The 21,104-nt window shown below is 44.1% G+C and overlaps 1 protein-coding gene across 1 annotated transcript; it reads right to left on the bottom strand.

Annotated features, from left to right (window-relative positions):
* Positions 1-3,347: 3,347 nt before the first annotated feature.
* Positions 3,348-21,104, bottom strand: LOC116435276 (uncharacterized). The gene is made up of 2 exons (XM_031994724.2): positions 19,899-21,104; positions 3,348-14,321 (listed from the first exon to the last, which is right to left on the bottom strand). The coding sequence occupies exons 1-2, from the start codon at positions 20,001-20,003 to the stop codon at positions 12,819-12,821; spliced, it is 1,608 nt and encodes a 535-aa protein (XP_031850584.1). The 5' UTR covers positions 20,004-21,104; the 3' UTR covers positions 3,348-12,818.

The raw sequence follows: 21,104 nt of genomic DNA, 5'->3' as shown, positions 1-21,104 counted from the left end.
TTTCAAATTCACCTACAAACTGTAAACGCTAATTATCGAAACATGCCTTGCTAGTTTGTTTCAAATCAACGCAGCCAATGCCAGAGCTTACATTTAATAAGTCTCACCACAGCCTTCCCGAAAAACAGGGACATAACTCCATTTTCAAATATTTTGAAAAACAAAAAATGCGTTGCAATAGAGAAAGAATATAACAAACGATAACCAAAGTTTCAAAAATGTAAAGCAATCCTTTCCTCCACAAAAAAATTCATAAAGACAAGCTCGTTGTCATCCGTCTAAAGGTATTTCCCTCATTAAGGAACATGTGTTGGGAGCCAGCGTTGACTTTCGACTGCGAAGGGTTCAGGCGGGACTGTTCGTTCTCGCGTACGCGTTGCAGCGTGCACATCGGTTCATACGAATACGACTCGACCGTAACCGCGGCCTAAGACAACGAGGACACGGAGGAGAATGAAAGAGGAGGCGAGAGAGCGACGGGTTCGAGTCGTCCGTGAGGAAGGCGGGATGGCGGCGACGGGGGGGCGGGGGCGGCGGCGGCGGTGGCGGAGGCGGAACGGGCACGGGGGCCGCGAACACGCTCGCCCGCCGATGTAAACAGTGCACGGTTGTTGGCAGCCCTGTACTCCGATGGGTGCAACGCCACCGCGGACCTTGAGCGATTATTTTACGACGGAACTTGGCTCCGTTGCTCTGTCCTGTAGCGCGGAGCGGACGCAGCTCCGCTTTCGCGTGGAAAGTTCGGAGATCGCATCCGTCCCCCTGGCTGGAACGGACTGGCAGCTCCGAATTTTACACTGGTCGCAGGGGAAGTTGTTTATTAACCCTTTACTCGAGAGGTGAAGTCGTTTGATTTGATATAACGAAATTACAAAGTGTTGTAATATTATGTTTTGTGGAATCGATATGTGGAATATTTGTATGAAATGACTTCGTTTCTTAAATTACGTGTGCTTTTTTAACTTGTTGGTTTTAATTGGTATCCATGCCTTATCGAGAAGTGTCGAATGATTCTAGTAGAGCTTACGAGTGCTAAGGGTTAATACGTTGAACTCTGTAGGCTTTAATATTGTACCAGGAATAATATTAGATATTTTAATGGATCTTAAAGAAGCTACCCTAAAATTATTCGATTTTTCACACATCAAAATTTTGCATTAAGAACAAAAATAATAGATCTAAGAAATGTTATAGCATTTTTCATTTTCGATAGGAATACTATAAAAATTAGTTGCAGTTGCTGATAGATCACAAAACCATCTAGAGTGCTAAGGGTTAACCCTTTGAACTCTGTAGGCTCCAATCCTGCACCAGGAATAATATTAGATATTTTAATGAATTTTAAAGAAACTACTCTAAACTTATTCGATTTTTCACACATCAAAATTTTGCACTAAGGAAAATAAAAGATCTAAGGAATGTTATAGCATTTTTCATTTTCGATAGGAATACTATAAAAATTAGTTGTAGTTGCTGATAGATCACAAAACCATCTGGAGTGCTAAGGGTTAACACGTTGAATGCCATGGGGGTCACCGGTGACCCCCAAGCAAATCGAATTACTGTAATTCACTCGATTAAACGATGATCATTCGCAAACATTTCTATATTATAAATAATGCTATCCATTGCGGTGACATTCAGTTTGATGAACGTGCAATGATAATAATCCAATTCAGTCTAATAATTTAATATTGTATTTCTTCCATTTTGTGTATTTTGCTCTACGAAATTGAATAGACGAACTCGTTTCGTGATGGTCATCGAATTTCCATCGCGTATTCGCAGACAAGATTAATGGCGGATAACAGCGATCGATCATGAAGCGTATTTGCTAAATGCTTCGAACGAAGCTTCAGCTTCATCTGGCAATTCGAAAGAATTCTTCCAAATTTTGTACTGATTAGAGAGTTGTCTATTAAGAATCTGTAATGAACTAGACGAATTCGTTAAAGTCACCGAATTTCGCGTACTCGCAGACAAGATTAATAGTGGATAACAGCGATCGATGATGAAGCATATTCGCTAAACGCTTCGAACGAAGCTTCAGCTTCACCTGGCAATTCGAAAGGACTTCAGTGTAGTCAGTATTTTTCAAGGGAAGTGGGAAACTGGTTTTGAATATTAATGGACGATGTTGCGTGCGTATTATGATGAATGTAAATAGCGTTCTCATGTGATCGCTGATCTGTAACTGGTAATGTGACGCTCTTAGGAATGTAGCATGGAGATGGTATCAATGCAAATAGAATAACTGCTCGAATTATGCGGATGAGCAGTGTTTTTATCGTTACTGGACATGTGTCTTTATTTAAATGAAATTAGTTTCAAACAATGTTGTCCGTGTCTCGTCGGAAAATGTTAAATGCTCCCAGTGAAAATCTTTCGAGCGCGAAGGGTTGAAGCCCCGAAAAACCGTCGAGGCCCGTTGCGACGCACCGAGATCGGTCGGGTACTCGCGCAACGATAATAACGCGCAGTAACTCTATTAATATCCAGCAGTAAATAAGCAGCGTTTAGCGGTCGCAGCTAAACTTTATTAGTTTTCCCGCCAGCGCTTTCGGTGTCTTGGCCGGTTTCGAGCGTGGAGCAGTTGCCACTGGGAGCTAACTCGATGTCTAGCCCTTTGCGCTCCACAAATTTTCACTGGAAATACTCGATATTTCCTAATGAGCTGCAGATTAGGAAATTAAGGGACGAAGCTATTTTATTTAAATACTCCACATAGCAACGCAAACTTTAATTTAAAATACTAAATGTTCAATTTCATAGTTTTGTTGTGTTAACCCTTTGCGCTCCACAAATTTTCACTGGAAATATTGGGATATAAAAATATTATGATATTTAATGTATAATACTGTAATATTGGACCACCGTTTGCAATATTAAATTTACATCGAATATCGAACCGCCATTAATACCTTTTTTCTTAGGTTTAACCCTTTGGTGTTTATAGACTTCACTATTGGAATACAAAAATATTATATTTAATGTATAATATTGTAATATTGGAGCACCGTTTGCAATATTGAATTTACATTGAATATCGAACCACCATTAACCCTTTGCACTCCAGAAGTTTTTCACCGGAAATATTCAATATTTTCTAATGAGATACAGACGACATTTTCTCAGATTGAATTAAGAAATCTCACATGCATCGAGGAAGGGAACTATTCTCTTTCAATATTTCGTACATTGATGCATTATACAAAGTTTAATATTAAATATCAAAGTTTACTGTTTTGCTGCGGCAAATCATTTGGTGACTTAGATAATAACATCAAAATTAATAACATCAATAAAATTGTACCAGGGAGGAGGGTCTCAATCGAACACACATTCCATACTTTTTAAATATTTTTTAATAAGTTCGATAAAAAAATTATATAAATTGAATACTTGATAACAAGGTAATAAGTATTATAAACAAAGAGCTAAATACAAATGTACAGTCGTTATGCGTATAAACTTGTTTGTTGTTTGTTGTTTGTTGTTGTTGTTGTTGTTGTTGTTGTAGTCTGTTGATGATTCGTGATCGTTGTTAGCGCGATTAATTCCACTATCGTGTAGAAAGAAAACTTAAATCTACGAGATATACATAGCTCGGACGCGTGATCGCTCCGTTCCCCATCGAACAAAAAAAAAATCGTGAACGCTCGTGCTTCGTGAACGTACAATCGTCCCTTTTTTCACAACAGGCGATCGTCGGTGAACGCGGAGAATCGACGAGCGAAAAATCGGCGCGAAGTACAATGATGAAACGCGCGAGATCGCTCGTCGCTCGACGGTCCAGGTAAAAAAATGGAGGCTCCTCGAGGCGTGTGCCTTTTTAATCGTAGATCGACTTTCAATCGTTTTTAACCTACAGTTTCTAATCACAGATAAATCGAAGATCGTTCTCAGCTGCGATCTAAGAATCAGAATAGATCGAGTTCGCGGAGAAACTCGAGACCCTGGACGATCGGGATCCTGGAAACTTCGACGTTTCGATTCAACCGATTACGAGATACCAACGTTAAAGTACTTCAACCATTTCAGGACGAATGTTCGGTGATTTTATATTTAGAATAGTAACGTTGCGAACGAACAATTGTTTCGTAGATAAGAGGTCAATAGTTCTCGATGTTTAGACATTCGTACGAACCCTTTGGACGAAGTAATGAGGAAACACGTAAATTAACACTAGGTTCACGGAATCCGTCAATTTGACGGACATTGAATTTTTTAAACATATAGTAACAGTTTAAGTCGATTTTGGTTCGTGCAATTATGCGAATACGCACTGCAATAGTTTTGAAGCTACGATTTTCGCGATTTATGTGAACGAACACAGTTTTCTAGGAACAATGGAATAAAGTAGAATAAACGTTGTAAATCTAGTGTTAAGCTGTTTTATATAAATGTTTCATATATTGCATTATTCAAAACTTATTATATATAACGCTTTGTAATTTTAGATCGAATCAAATGACCTCTCGAGTAAAGGGTTGTTTCCTCTGCGAAAGGTTTCACAAATTATCGTCCGTGAAAGGGTAACTTTTGACACTAGGTTCACGGGCGTTTATTGTGCGGTTTATTCTATTGTTCCTGGAGAAGTTGACACGTCGAATGCCATGGGGGTCACCGGTGACCCCAAATCGAAGTAGTATAATTCACTCGATTAAACCATGATTATTCGCAAACATTTCTATATTAGAAATAATGCTATCCATTGCGGCGACATTCAGTTTGAACGTGCAATGATAATAATCCAATTCAGTCGAATGATTTAATATTTTTTTCCAATTTATGTTCTCTGCTCTATGAAATCGTTCAACGTGTTAATGTTCGTTCATTTAGATCTTGGAAATCGTAGATGTAGAAATCGATTGAAACATCTACCAAATGTTTGTAAAATTCAATCTGCGTGAAATTGACGCGTTCCGTAAACCTAGTGTTAACACTTTGACTGTCACATTATTTTTTACAGAAACGTGGACATCAATTTTTTTCATGACGTACCGAACAAACCGAATTTTGTTGGATACATGAAACATAAGACAGTGGAGCAATTATTAAGAATTTCAATTTCTCAGTTTCTGGTTACTGAAAGAAACTGTTTCGAGTAGATGGTAGTTCTGAGTGTTTACGTGGCAGTCAAAGTGTCAACCGTTTCGATGCTAAACAACTTTTGTGGATATTCACCAAAAACGCGGAAGCGATTCTGTACGCAAAAATATTAACCCTTTGCAGTCCAGAAGTTTTTCACCGGAAATATTCAATATTTTCAAATGAGACGGACGACATTTCCTCAGATTGAATTAAGGGCAGACAAAGGGTTAAGAGATGTAATTTATAGATTTTTGAAGGAACTCTGAATTAACTATAATCGGTGGATCCACTGGTTCCAGTTTGCAAAGGTTTCGAGGGAATACGAGAGACGAGGGGAGAGGAGGAGGAAATTGGAAGATCTCGAATGTTGATCAACGATCGTCCGAAGGCATCGCGGTATAGCTATGTTCGTGGAAAAATATTTCACTCGATCTTCATTGGCGTTAGGTCATCCCATGCGTAACCTCGTTTCTCATCTCACCTTGTGAATCTCGATTGAGTTTCAATTTGAAGCTAGCGTAAGAGGGGATGAAGTTACTCGTGGGATGATCTAACGTTCTCTACATCGGTCCCTCTTCAGACATACCAAAATGCTGTTGAAAAAATATTTATTTCACGGCGGGGGCGTACACTGCCGGTGAAAGATTTCAGTTGAACGTTCCATCGTTCCCCGTTGTCAACCCCTTGCCGTACAATGACGAGTAATTTAAAAATCAACGTTGTTCATCACCACGGATCAAGGGAAACTATTTTGCTATTATCAATGTATTATCTTCAAGTGAAGTTTCCACCTGAAGTAGAATGGAAGGTTTTGTATTTCTTACAAATTGTCGATGGTAAAATATTAGACGAGCTTAGTAAGTAAATAGTACGCCAAGGGGTTAATCAATCTAACCATTCACCGGATTCTTATTATTAATCAATCGTATGATTCAAGTTATTAACAATGATGATTTATCAACCCTTTGCACTCGAGAGACTCCATCGCAGACTTAGTACGAAAAACAAAAGTAGTCAATGCTTCTTGTGTATGGAATTATCCCTATTTGCAACTCTCGAAGGTATGTTTAATAAATAAATGAACTGAATGCAACTGGTATAAGTTGAAACGAACAAAACGGCCCGCACGCAATGTGTTCACTTTGCCTAACCTTTGCACTCGGGGTGACTCTCACCACTTGACTTGACACAGCGAAACTATGAAGTTGAATATTTAATATTTCAAATTGAACTTCGTATTACAATAGAAAATATTTAAATAAAATATGCTTAATTTATCTGTGAATTATCGTCAAATGAGTTGTGAAGTTGAATATTTAATATTTCAAATTGAACTTCGTATTACGATAGAAAATATTTAAATAAAATATGCTTAATTTATCTGTGAATTATCGTCAAATGAGTTGTGAAGTTGAATATTTAATATTTCAAATTGAACATCCTATTGCTATAGGAAATATTTAAATAAAACATGCTTAATTTATCTGTGAATTATCGTCAAATTACTATCGAGCAATGTCATCAATCCCGAATATTTCCAGTGAGAAACTTCCGAGTGCAAAGGGTTGAAAGAAACTTGGCGAAACTCTGGCCCCGAAAGGGTCAACCGAGGCAGCGGTGCCGAACTTTTGACCGGCAGTGTAGGCAGCCACTGTCGTTCGTTCTGCGTCCCTTGGTACTTCAGACGTGCCGGCTCTCGGCAGAGACCAGTCTGCCGTATATCCTTCTCGGCGATTGGCATTCACAGATACACGCGTAACCCGTGTAAGTATTGCACTTTGGTGTGTTCGTTTTTATTTCTATCTATAAAAGAAGCTGCGAATGTACGGCGGTTCCACTGATCCGCGACTTTTCCTTCCGGCCGATTCGAGGTGAACCGGACACCGAGCCGAGTTCGATCGAACTTAACCGTTTCAGTCCCGCGGATTTGCGAAAGCTCGATCTGCGAACTGCCGAGCGGCAGTTCTTCGTTCCAATTCGGAAACCGAATCGCTCTTCTGTCTTTGCGGAAAGAAATCTTAACCCTTTGCACTCGGAAGTTTCTCGCTGGAAATATTTGAACATTTTCTGACGAGGTAAGAACGATATTTCGTGAAACTAAGTCGACGAGAAATCAAGCGTACGTTGAGGAACGAAGGTATTTTATTTGAATATTTCTCGAAATGATGCATTATGGGAAATGTAATATTGAATATCAAATTTTATAGTTTTATTGTATGAAATCAAGTGGTGAGTCACCTCTCGAGTGCAAAGGGTTAAATAATCGTTACGTTCCAGTTCTGAGCGAGTAATGATTATAGTAGAAATGAATGATTAGAAAGATATGAGCTTCGCCTGGTTCTACGAGCCGCCATCGCGCCGCTTGGGACTCGAACGGTTAAGGACAAACGTGTCTCCGTTTCGGTCATAGGACACTTAACGCCGAATCTTCTCGATATACCGGGTGTGCGGAAGTTCTCACCGATTCTGAAGAATCGAAGCTTCTATAGGAGAAATTTCTGTTCCAGGGAAATATTCACTCTTTGCCGACGACATTTTGACATCGAACTTTTTTTGGAATACTAAGTGACAAATGATTCTACTACTCGGACAGCAAGAAATCAGTACATAGTTCCCTTATTCTCTATTATTGAATCACTCGATATGCAATTTTGCAGAATCTGCAGGTTCTCTATACTGGAACCCTTCGCGGACGAATGTCGTTTCGAGATGAAATTTTCATATTTGGAAGACCAAGTCAAACAAATGATTTAATTACTCGAACAGCAAGGGAGCACGTAGTTTCCTATTTTTCTAGTAATCGATGTATAATTGAACTTCATGCGTTGAAGGTTTCGTATATCTCAGGGAATCTTTGTCTGCAGGGATCGATAGGTCGCGAATAAATCATTGAATTATTTAGATAGTAAGAGATCAGTACGTAGATTCCTCTTTTCCTATTAATTAAGCAACTGATGTATAATTCAGCTTCGTCTCTTGAATATTCTGTACATTTCAAAGAACCTTCCTTCGCAAAGGGTTAATTCTAAATTAGCCAATTCTAAATTAACACTCGTACCAATTAATATCAACGACGAAGCGTTAACGTCAATTAACACAGAGCATCCAAGAAATTCCGACTGTTTCCTTCGTACCGGCGAGGACTTCGCGCGCCCGATACCGATCATCGATCTCTCACCGACGAATCGACCGTCGAAGCGATCGTTTCCTCGTCGGCCACGTGATTCGCCCGTTTCCCGTGTTCTCCGCGATTCGAGCACAACCCTTTCGAACGGTCTCCGAAAAGTCGATAAATTACGATCGATCGGGCGAGACACGTCGATCGACCAAAATGTATTCACAGCCTATTAATCGTAAGGGGATGGGGCGGGGGTGGGTGGGATGGTTTCCTACTTTGGTTCTCGGTGCTTGTCCGCTCGAACGGGCTCGATCGACTCGCCGGAAAAGCGCACGCGCTTTTCCTTTCGCTCTCGGCTCCCGCGTGTTCACGCGTCCCGTGCCACGGAAACTTCGATTGCAATTCGCTTTCGCGAGCTACGCTGATTTTTTCGAGAAAATATTAACCCTTAACGGTTGAGTAACCTCTCGCGTGACGACAGTCGCGCGGGAGGTGACGGATCCTGTCGAAGCTCGCTGTAGAATGTGGAAGTAATTGCTTTGTCAGCGAAGCATCAGCAACGGAGTAATTAACACTGGAATTTTCGTGTGTTTACTGAAATGAATTACCTAGTGAGAATCGTGTATAGAAAGATAGTGTTCGATAAGAGTGAAGTCGTATTCTTTTTGGTAGTTTCTGTGTATTTCGATACTGTTCGTTTCCGGTTTTCTTTCAGATTTTACAGAGAATCGAGTGAACGTTGCTCTGTCTTTGAATTCGAATGAAATGTTCTGTTATCGATTGTTATAGCTTAGAGCAAAGATTGACGTAGAATATCCCTATAATTCTGTTCTTTTTCGTGATGAATTATGAAAGACGAAGCAGTCGTATCGATTATAGTCGAGAGATAAATCCCAGGGCAAGGGGTTAAAGATATTTTCTTACAAAAGTCGCTACCATACATGGTACACGTGGCACGGAACGTGTTGACGGTGAAGCTGCATGCCCACTAGGTAGACTTACGGTTATCTATTCGAAAACTGTAGACTCTCGTGAAAAAGCTACTTACCAGTGGACACGCAGCGTTAGCATCGCGTACGGTCGCCGCGGACGCTAAAATCTCGGGACATTAGAAAGGAGTTGGTGATTTTCATCTTAGAGTGATTAGCACTGCAACTACGTGCCAGTCAGAATGACTGGTTCAGGATTTGTTTCGCAATTATTTTGAGATGATCTTGAAAACAGTCTCATTTGAATACTATGTCTGAACTGGAAACAATCGATTGTTACAATTTTTATAGAGACATGTTAACCCTTTGCACTCGAAAGATTTTCAATGGAAATATTCAAGTTTCCTGACGAGATATAGGTCACTGAAACTAATTTAATAATTCATAGACAAATTAAGCAACAGAGGTGTTTCATTTGAATACTTCACGTGGCAATGCAAACTGCTATTTGAAATATTAAACATTTAATATTTCAGTTTTGTTGTATCGAATCATGTCCTCTCACCTCTCGAGTGCAAAGGGTTAATCCTGTGAAATCCTCGGTAGTTCTAGCATCAACACGCGTATAGAAACATATTAATTCAAAGTCTTCGTTGATTTCAGCGTCCAGCTGTGTCCAGACGACGGCCGTACGCGAGACGAGTCGAAATGGATCGGATCAAGGGAAACGGGGGGAAACTAAGGCGAAAAGTTACGCGGAAATGGAGGGACGATAAGTCACGTTGCATCACGACACGGTGACGAGTTTCCATGTGGACCGAAGAGTGGTACGCCGCGGTGCTTGGCAGTTGTGCACGCGGACGCGCGTGCACTTCGCTCGCTACGCGTTGACAGTCGGTGCTTGGGACAGCACATTGGTAAGAACGGTTTGTTTTTCATTTGCGACGATGAACCCTTTGGACTCCGAGACGCGTTGGACGTGTTATCCATGAAACGTTAACCCTTTACGAGCGAATTCTCGACGTTTCGACAGGATGAAACGTTCACATTTGGAAGACCAAGTCTCGAAATAATTCGATTACTCGAAGAGATCGCGTAGCTGTCTTTCCATCAATTAAGCTGATACATAATTCTGAAGGTTAACATTTCGGAGTCTTCGTCCGCGAAGGGTTAAATTGAGCACTCGAGATACGAAGGAAATCATATACCGTAATTATTCTCGTAATGAAATATTTCGCAATTTCTGATTAATATGACGAGACTTCAAAGGGTTCATCGGTTCCTCTTTAACGACAACTTCCCAGCGACGTGTCGTGAGCACGCCGAAAAGGAAAAGTTGCATTCGGAACGTTAAAAAAAAACTGGCTGGCAGTGCAAACGCATGGATTTCACCTTGTCTATGGACCCGACACGCTCGCGCGTACTGGCGCGGGCTCGCCGACGCCGGCGTGCGTGTTTGGCTTTCCGAAAGAGAACGACCGGAAGTCGTTGCAACCGTGAGAGGCGAAACGAAAACGCGTCTTCGCGCGCGGCAAACGTTACATTAAACGTTACGAAGTAAGTAGGTTAAATGTATAAAAAAAAAAAAAATGAGATCAAACGTTTGATATATACGAAGACGTTCGTTCCATGGTTCGTCGCGCGGTGTGTCCCGGAGGGGAAAAGAGGAGTGAGAAAAACAGAGATCGCCGCGATCGGCACGGAAACCGCGGCCGATGTCGCGTGGCTCGTGCTTTCGCCGTGCCGCTTCCCACACGGAAGAAAGATGCTCGCGAATTCGGGGCGAAACAGTTCACGCCTGATTCACAATGGCGGTCAACTGTGCGGTCGAGTCGGGGGAATGATCATCGGCTTAACGATATGCCGTCCGGTGGTGCCTTTGTGTTGGTGAGGAATTTTCAGACAAGTGGCGCCTTCGCGTTGGTGAACAATTTTCAGACAAATGTCGGTGGCACCACGTTGATGAGAAATTTTCAGACAAACGTCGGTGGCAGCACGTTAATGTCGCGTGCAAAGCTATCACGCAACATTGTTGTTTACGTTCTGTTCAAGGCAACAAGTTGCAGGCTGCAATACGATCATATTATCAAGTTTCGTGTTTTTTACAAGAAACTGTATGGTTTGAAATTCTGTGAAAAGGGACAAGACTGAGAACTACTGAGATTAGTGAAACATGACGTTTTATCACGCGAAAAGGTGGAAAGATTTGAACGAGTCCTACCGGAGGCAAACTAAAGAATCCTCATAGCGCGTGCGGACGGCATAGTGTTAAGATACGAATAACTTCGAGCAGATGACCGACTGATTATTTAACCGTTCGAGTGCCAAGTGCGATCGCGTCTTCGTCACAGTGTTGAACCGTTTGCACTCGAGAGGCGACTCTCAGTCATTTGATTGAACGCGACAAATGTTTGGCACTGAAACGGTTAAAGAGATGAATGAGTAACCTTGGAAACACATGAATCGATAACCTTGAAAATGAAGAGATAGTCAAGTGAAAAATACGACATTCGAACGAAAGATGTCTTCCTGAAATGAAATCCTCGGTTCCAAACCGAACCGTTTCGTTTAGAGTAAGTGCATTAGAAGACATTTCTTTCTCGATCGTATAGAACCGAAAGAAACATTTACCGCGAATATTAGATTACTCTCGGTCGTTGAATACGAAATCCTTGATCCTGCTCCGACCGCACGGTTGTCCGTCGGTGTGAATCAAGCCTTAACCCACGGGTCCACGAGGCGTTGCGTTGATGTCTCGGCTTAACGCCAACTCTTCTATCGATTTATGAACGCACGCGTGCGTATACGCGTGAATGTGTTCGTCCACGTGTCTGTACGTGTGTGTTTGTGTGTACGTATGTATGTATATGTGTGTGTAAGCATGTATATGCATGGATATATGTACGTATAATGTATATATTACTACACATGTTTCTACGGATATACACATCGAAGAACGAATGGTCGTGGAACGAGGCGAGACGCGTTCGCGACGATCGTTCGTTGCACGATCGGGTTAACCTTAAGCCTAGTTAATAGAGTAGAAAAAAATAGTAATCCTAATATGCTACAGTAGATGTACAAAGAGGCTCGCGTCGTTACCGAAGCTCGATACTCCTCGTCACGGTTCATCTAGGTACAAAACGAGTAGAAAGAGGGCAGAATCGAGATCGAAACTTTAAACAGAGCATCGTGGAGCCTCGATTAACCGGCTCCGTTCACGGGCGACTGGCCCAGGTCGATCTCGAGATGATAATTCTGGAAAATCTGTTCGTCGAATTCGATTCTATAATACATGATCCCCGTCGGCTCGATCGGCTCCCGAATTCCTCGAACTTCCATCGTCAAAGGCGACCGGGAATAACGAATGATCCTATTGGTTCCGCGGACGTCGCGATACGACAACAACCGCAACGATTCCGCGTGTTCGGTAGGTTAAAGCTACACCCGTAACGATACAAGTAAAATCCGTTATTCGCGATCGAACGCGTCGCATCCCGCGGAGCGAACCGACTCGACCGCCTCCTCGAACCACCGCGAACGATCGATCGAGCACCAATCCAGCCAAGACCCTGAACGATCGAGATCTAGTAGAGTTACCCGGTTAATCGAGACGCCACGCGTATAGAAAACTGTCGCGTCCCGGCGCACGCGAACCGATCCTCGCCGCCCGTTCCTCAGAAGGTGACCCAATCGTTGCCGACGCCGATCGTCGACAGCATGTCCGTTACGTCTGGCGTGCAGGAGAACTCGAAGTGCGATCCGCTGCTCGAGCTGGCGGTCTCGAAGGTGTCCAGGTCGGTGGTGATCGTCTCCATGTCGAGGTCGATCTTGAAGTCGGACGGCTGTATCTGCAGCAGGTCCGTCAGCGAGTAGAGATCGGCTAGACTGGGATTGTTCTGCGACTCCTCCAGCTTCACCAGCGACGCGGCGGAGACGACGGTGGTGGTGGCCGTCGTCGTCGCGCCGATCGAGCAGCCGTCGTCCATCGAGCTCCTGGACATCGAGGGTATCCCGGAAGCGTTGCTCGACGAGGGCCTCGACCGGTCGGCCAACGATACCGGCGTCAGAGCCTCGGAATCCTGCTCGGGATCGTCCGGTTCCGGTCCCATGTCCATGTCCGCTTCGGGCTCGACCGGTTCCTCCTTGACCAGGAAGCTCGAGCAACGGTCCAGCTGGCATCTGCCCCGAAAACTCCTCTCCGAGATCAGCTCCTCGACGGAGGAAGGGAACGCGACGTTGCTGCCGATGCTGCCGGAGCCGGTCGCTGTGGCGTCCGGCCCGATCGGCCGGCCCACCGACGAGAGCAGCCGGTCTTTCGGCTCGAAGGTCGTCTCGTACTCCATCTCGAGGTCGGTCTCCCGCTTGATATCGCTGATCTCGTTCGCGATCGAACGGGACGAGGCGCGGCTGGAGGTGGACGCGCCGGCGGTCAGCCTCACGGAGCAATCGAGGAAACTGTCTTCGTAGAAGCTGGCCGACTCCGGCGAGTCGGGCGCGACGCAGGAAGGACTGCTCGGTATCTTGGCGGTGACGATGGGAGGGGTAGGGGTGTAATCGAGCGGAGGTCTCTTGTCCAGCGCCAATCTGACCTTCAGCCGGGAGATTGGCTTGCCACCGTTCGATTGCGGCTGCAATCTCTTCACCGTCGCTCCGACCACCATCGCGCCGCCTCCGGTGACACCGGCAGCGGCGGCAGCACCACCACTAGCACTACCAGTACCACCACTACCACCACCACCACCACCACCAGCACCGTTCGTTTGCATATTGTTGTTGGTGTCGTTGCGCGGCTGACCCAGACCTTTCGTCGGGGATAGACCGAGAGCCGACGACGGGGCCACGCTCGACGCGGACGACAACGATTTCCTCGGTTTCTTTGTACCGCCCTCCTTCGATTTCGGGCTCGCGGAGGCGGCCGGCTTCGAGGTCTTCTTCCTGGGCCGGTACTTGTAGTCCGGGTACTCCATCATGTGCAGCTGCCTCAGCCTCTCGGCCTCCTCGATGAACGGCCGCCTCTCCGCCTCGTCCAGCGTTTTCCATCGCCTGCCCAGCCGCTTGCTGATCTCCGCGTTGTGCATGTCCGGCTGGATCTCGCATATCTTCCGCCGCTCGATCTGCGACCACACCATGAACGCGTTCATCGGCCTCTTTATGTGGTTCGGGTTGTTCTTCTTCGTCTGAAACAGAGGAATTCACACGCTCGGATCATACTGGGCGAATTGCTGGCCACCACCGTTTCTGATCTGTCTTTCAACCCTTTGCCCTCGCGAGGTTTATAGGAATATTTCATTCTGGTGTGGGACATTTTGTGAAACTAGGAGAAATCAGACGTGCATTGCGGAACGAAGCTACTTTGTTTCAATGTTTCTCAAAGTTTTATTAAATATCAAATTTTAGTTCTACTCTGTGGAATCTAGTGAGAGTTATCTCTTAAATGCAGAGGGTTAATGATGCTCATCACGAAGAAATCACACGTGCATCCAGGAACAAAGCATTTGATTTCAATAATTCTCAAAGTGATGCTTTGTTCTATGTATAACATTAAATATCAAATTTTAGTTCTACTCTATGGAATCGAGTGAGAGTCATCTCTTAAATGCAAAGGATTAATGATGTTCATGGCGAAGAAATCGAGGAACAAAGCTATTTTGTTTCAATATTAATTAGTAAGCTGGAAATCAAGAAATCTCTGAAATCAAGAAACCAAAGCTACTTTGTTTCAATATTTCTCAAAGCGATGCTTTGTACTATGTATAATATTAAATATCAAATTTTAGGTTTACTGTCTGAAATCAAGTGAGAGTCATCTCTTAAATGCAAAGGATTAATGATGCTCATGACGAAGAAATCACACACGTGCATCGAATAACAAAGCTACTTTGTTTCAATATTTCTCAAATTAATGCGCTACACAATGTATAGTATTAAACGTCAAATTTTAGTTCTGTATGAAATCAAGTGAGAGCCACCTCTCGAGTGCGAAGGATTAATGACGCTCACGACGGTGACAATAATTTACTCGAGACACGTGGGAAAGGAGCGCCGTAGACAGCAACGCGCGACAGAACTATAGCGGATTACTTTATTGACGGCAGCCCTTGAGCGCGAAATGAATAACCACGGTGAAGCGGAATAACAAGATAAAAATAGACCGCAAGGAAAGTAAAGAAACTGTTTGCGCCCGTGCTCTGCTTTTAACGCGTGAATCAGTGACACAGCCTCGTTTCGTTGTCTTCCGTCTCCTTTACTTTCCTCTCTCCTCGAAGCGAGTACCATTCCACCGTTATCGCTTGAAACGTTTTCTATGCAGCGGTTTCGAACGGGGAAACGTTAAAAGGTGATACCGCGTCGGCGAACAATTGCTTTCGATTATACGGGGTGATCCTCTCACCGGAGGCCTCGAAGGAAACTCGCTCGACCGCGACGCGGTGTTGCGACACCAGAAACTATTTTTCGGTGACCGAGCAGACCGGCGGCTCTCCTTTGACTTCTAGATCCGAACGATTACCCGACACACGTGTTCGACTAGAAATCGGCAGATGTAGGTTACGGTGACCCGACCCTAGGTTACATTCTACAATAAACCACGCATCTTCGGAACACTTCGAAGTTACATTGCACGAAATACGTGAAACAATGCGAGACACGAAATATTAAAGTGTAAGATATACTAAACCGATACTCTCAGAGGTCGAAGTTCACGTGGAAATTCGAATTCAAACGTCTGTACTCCGAATCTCGACCCGTTTTTCATTTCTCCAGCTTCGTCGCGTACCGATCGGCTGGCGATCGATTGAAATTCTCGATCGGGGAACGCGAGAAGACGCGTCGTTCCTTTCACGATCGTTGGAAATATCGGGAAACGACTCCTTTCTCGGTAACGCCGCTCGCTCGAATTCTTTTTTCGTAATTCCTCGCGAGGTTTTACCTTCCCGCGTTCGTTATCCCGCGTCCCGGGCCCGCAACAGGTGCAACGGACCGACGCGACGCGTCGATTCACCGAATAGAAAGTGCTCTCGCCCGAACGCGGCTGAAATTGGACGGCGCGGCGGCGGCGGCGGCGGCGGTTGCGAAAAACGCGTTTCGCTCGACCTTCGGCGAGCAAAAGAGCGGCTCGCCGTTACGATTCCAACGGTCCGACACCTCGCGAGGGCGCCTGGGATCGCTGGAAATCGATCGGACGTTTCAAAACGCGAACGAAAGGCGAAACCTCGCGCTGCGCAACGCGAGAAATCGGAACTAAACGGCGATCGGGGGTTAAAACTGCTCGAGGTGTTTAACGCGTTGACTACCGCGGTGGTCATCGGTGATCGGAGCTTCTTAATTGTTTGAAGATAATTATTATACGAGAATTGATATTGAATTAGAGTACTTAGCAACATGAGAAGCTGGAGGATAGCGTGAAACGAGTACTGTAAAACATTAATAATTGGTTGAGAACAATTACAAGAGAATTGATATTGCAGAGTATTTAGCAGCACGAGAAGCTAATTATGTAAGAGTATTGTAATAGAAATTAATAATGCTTCAAAGTTAATATTGAATCAGAGCATTTAGCAACACGAGAAGCTAGATGATGAAACGAGTATTGTAATACCGAAACATTAATAATTGGTTGAGAACAATTACAAGAAAATTGATATTGCAGAGTATTTAGCAGCACGAGAAGCTAATTATGTACGAGTATTGTAATACAAAATTAATAATGCTTGAAAATTGATATTGAATCAGAGTATTTAGCAACACGAGAAGATAATTATGTATGAGTATTGTAATACCAAATTAATAATGCTTGAAAATTAATATTGAATCAGAGTATTTAGTAACACGAGAAGCTAATTATGTACGAGTATTGTAATACCAAATTAATAATGCTTGAAAATTAGAATAAGAAAATTGATATTGCATCAGAGTATTTAGCAGAACGAGAAGCTACATAATTATGTGAGAGTATTGCAATACCAAATTAATATCTGAAAATTAGAGTAAGAAAATTGGTACTGAATCAGAGTATTTAGCAAGACGAGAAGTTAATTATGTACGAGTATTGTAATACCAAATTAATAATGCTTGAAAATTAGAACAGGAAAATTAATATTGAATCAGAGTATTTAGCAGCACGAGAAGCTAATTATGTACGAGTATTGTAATACCAAATTAATAATGCTTGAAAATTACAATAAGAAAACCAATATTGAATCACAGTATTTAGCAACACAAGAAGCTATACAATAGCGTACAAGTATTACAATACCAAATAAATTCCCAATACAATTCCCCAATTCCAAAGCAATAAATCTCACGAACCGAAATTCTCTTGACACTCAACGCGTTAACCTTCCATTAACTAAATTACCAAAAACATTCCCAGATATCCACGAGTTAACTCGTCACATCCCCAACGAACGCACATATCCATCAAAATCTCAATCCCTCTCGTCTAACAGCAAAACTCCAATCATCTCGTCTTACCAGGTAAACATTCTTACGACGAGTTCACTCGTCGCTGACGCGTCAGCCGCGTTTCAATTGGCAAAGCCAACGTTTCCCTCCGGGAAAACACGCGTCGCCGGTTTCGACTCGAGCGGCCGGCGCGGAAAAAAAAAACCAATACAACCGCGCCGGAGATAACGAGTAAACGAACGCAGAAACGGCAGGGAACAACGAACCAAGGACAAAAATAATCTGTTCTTCCGTTCGGGGAAGTTCCAGCGTTACCAAAATAAACAGGTAAGCGAACGCGCATGGCCGGCGCAGATTTCGCGGCGCGTATTGCTACGGTACTGGACACACTTTTATCGCGCTTCCTCGGCGGCCACGAGGAACCGGGCTCTCGTCTCCTCCGTTCGAAAGGAAATCGTGTTTTGCGGCCGTAATCGTCATCGAGATCATCGTCGCGCGATCGTTAACGGCGGGATCGCTGTCGATATTCCCAGAGATACCGAGATACCGCGGGGAAACGGTTCTTTTCGCGGATCGGCCGTTAGTCGGCGACGACATTCGGAGGCAAGAAATTTGTTTACCGCCGCGATACCTCGATTAACGTCGAAGATACGTTCGCGCGACGCGAACGTTGCGACTGGACAGCGTTAAATGAGGTTATCTTCGCACACTGGGATATGGAACATGCGAACGAAGTTTCAGCTTCGCTGCTCTCGTTAACCCTTGCGAGACGAAGATTTTAGAGTTTAATGAATATTCTTGTGAAATGAATATTCTTTTGTTATCGGTTACTGTAGTTTGGAAAATATTGCCGGAGTATACAGGTTTTAGTTTTGATGGATTGGTAATGAGATAGTTTCGATTATAGGTGAGAAATAAGGGTTGGTAACGAGTTTTCGGTGATTAGTCATGAAATTGTGGAATGAGGTCGGTTCTAGAGGGTAGCATTTGGGACGTTATTTTGAAATTTTGTTTTGTTAATGAGTGTTCAAGTGGAAACGAGCAATTTATTTGTAGCATAAGGTGTGGAGGTTAGAATTAGAATTAGATTACTCGATCAGAAGAAATTAGGAAGAGTGTATAGGGTTAGGGGTTGTATAGGAATCGAAAAGCTACGTTAACTAATCAGCGTTAATTGAGGTAGCGAGGCAATTGAACGTGTTATTCTTCGTTTTTCATTAAAATTCAAAGTGCAGTTGTTCTGCGTACGACGTATATACTCGTCACTCTCTGAGTCACGAGCAATACTACCATTTAATTCGATTGCAGTTAAATGTGACAATTTTTGAATTTTTAGTTATATATTTTTTGAAGATAATTCATGTTATTCTGGAAGTTTGACGAGATTGCTTCGGATTTGAGTTTTTTAAATACTCTGTTTTGTGTTTTAGAAATGAAAAGTGTGGCTCGGAAATTCTATAATACCGTAGTTCGAACAAACGCAAACTTCTCCGACGCAATCGCATTCTGATTCCCTTGCGGCACCATTCCGTTCGTTTACTTTTCCGCGATCTGGTCGCGTTCTCACACCGCCAAGGATACTTTCAAATTTGAAAACAGTCCAAACAAATTATTGCTACGCGCGCTTACTTTTTCAATAATATTTCAAGTTTGTAGACAAACCGAGGACAGTCGCAGTTAACCTTTTGCACTCGAGAGATTTGCAATCTCAACACTCGACATATTTTCTATAATTTAACCACGCGCGACATATTCCAATAAAATATCTTCTGTTGACTCGGGTATTACTGCCATTCAACGAAAACAGTCTAAAATTCGAAAAAAAATATTGCCAGTAGAAAATAATTTATTTTCGAGAATATCTAAAACCCAATGTTGAACAAAATCAAATTAACTACAACAGTTAACAGTATCGATACTTTAATATTCAAAGAAAAAAATAAAACATTTCCACTAGGAAATAATTCATTTTTTGAAGTCGCTAAAATCAAATTTTCAACAAAATCAAATTAACTACAACAGTTAACAGAGCCAACAGTCTAATATTTAAAAAAACAATATTCCCACTAGAAAATTGTTGAAACAACTGAAATCCAATGTTCAGCAAAATCAAATGCAACAGTTAACAGAGCCAACAGCCTAATATTAAAAAAAAATTCCCCCTAGAAAATAATTTTTGAAATAACTGAAATCCAATGTTCAAAATGAAACGCAACAGTTACAACTGTACACGATCCTTCCACGTTTGATTTCCCCTAGACCTAGCCCACCCTTAAGCCAAACGGTCCGACGATACAGCAAGAAGCCTCGAGCGCAAAGTGGTTAACATCAGCAAGCGAGGCGTCACATACCTGCGTAGCGTCCGAATAGGGTGTCGTCGAATTTTTATCCACGAGCAACGATCCGAACATAGGTATCCCCGAACTGGAGGGGCTGTCTTGCTGTTGCGGCACCATTTTCGTCTCCTGGGCCCGAGGTAAACTCGCCGCCACCTCACTTTCACACTACACACTTTAGCGGAGGATCCTCCTGTCCAGGTCCTTTCCAGCAACGTCCCTTGTACCGAGCGAATTTCGCGCGGACGGGCGCGCGCGCTTCGATCTCGATCTCGGACTCCCCCTCTCAAAGAAGCTGGGACGCTTGGCGAACACCGAGGAGACGCTCCTTGCTCCTTCTCCTTGTCCCTTCCTCCAACCTCTTCCTCCCTCGGTCACCTCAGTTTCCCCTGAAGAACGAACGACCGGAAACAGCGGGCAGAAGCGCGAGACGCGACGAGGAGGGCGGCAGTGGTGACAACTCATCGATCGCGATAACAGCTGACGCTCCGGTGACTGTTGATCAATCCTCTGAGCGATCGATCTCGACCTTGGCCGATCCCCTAAACTCTCGAACGCCCGATCCCCTATCGTCGATCGATCCGGTAAACTCCGATCGAACGCTCCGAGCGTCGAGCAACGATCCTCCGAACCGATCTAAACGCTGACCGATCCTCCCTCTGGATCCGAGCGTTGTGGTCTCCACTGCGGGTCCCAAGACGCTGCCACCGTGTCCGACGACTCGACGATCGGCGCGGCGACACTCACTTTTTCCCAGCGGGACGCGAACTGTGTGCCGAGCCGCGATAGACGCGCGCCGCGTCCTGTCGGTTCACCACGCGCTTGTACACACGATACTCAAAGATCCGGCGGTTGACCGTCGACCACGAGACGTCATTATCGCTCGACGACGCAACGACGCAACGACGCTCGCTCGACGAGCGCTCACTCGCTACTAGTCCACCCTGTCCACGGACTGGCCGCCTCTATACACCGCTCAGCTGTGAGCCGCGGAGAGTATTCCCCCCCACTGCACCGCGTAAACACGCCGCTGCCCGACCAATCGCGACGCCCTCCTTCTTCCTTCCTCCTCCGCCCCGTTCCCCGGCCGACGCTTAGACGGGTTTCTCTTTCTTCTTTCGTCGCCCCTCTGCTCGAGCGCCGCGCACTCTCCCTCTCTGTAACCCTCCTCGAGCTGCCTAGCCCGCCGCCGCTGCACGCGCGCACTTGAATTCGTACACA

The sequence above is a fragment of the Nomia melanderi genome, chromosome 8 (genome assembly GCF_051020985.1).
Source record: "Nomia melanderi isolate GNS246 chromosome 8, iyNomMela1, whole genome shotgun sequence".
Taxonomy (NCBI): domain Eukaryota; kingdom Metazoa; phylum Arthropoda; class Insecta; order Hymenoptera; family Halictidae; genus Nomia; species Nomia melanderi.
This window is presented reverse-complemented; position numbering and strand designations above follow the sequence as displayed.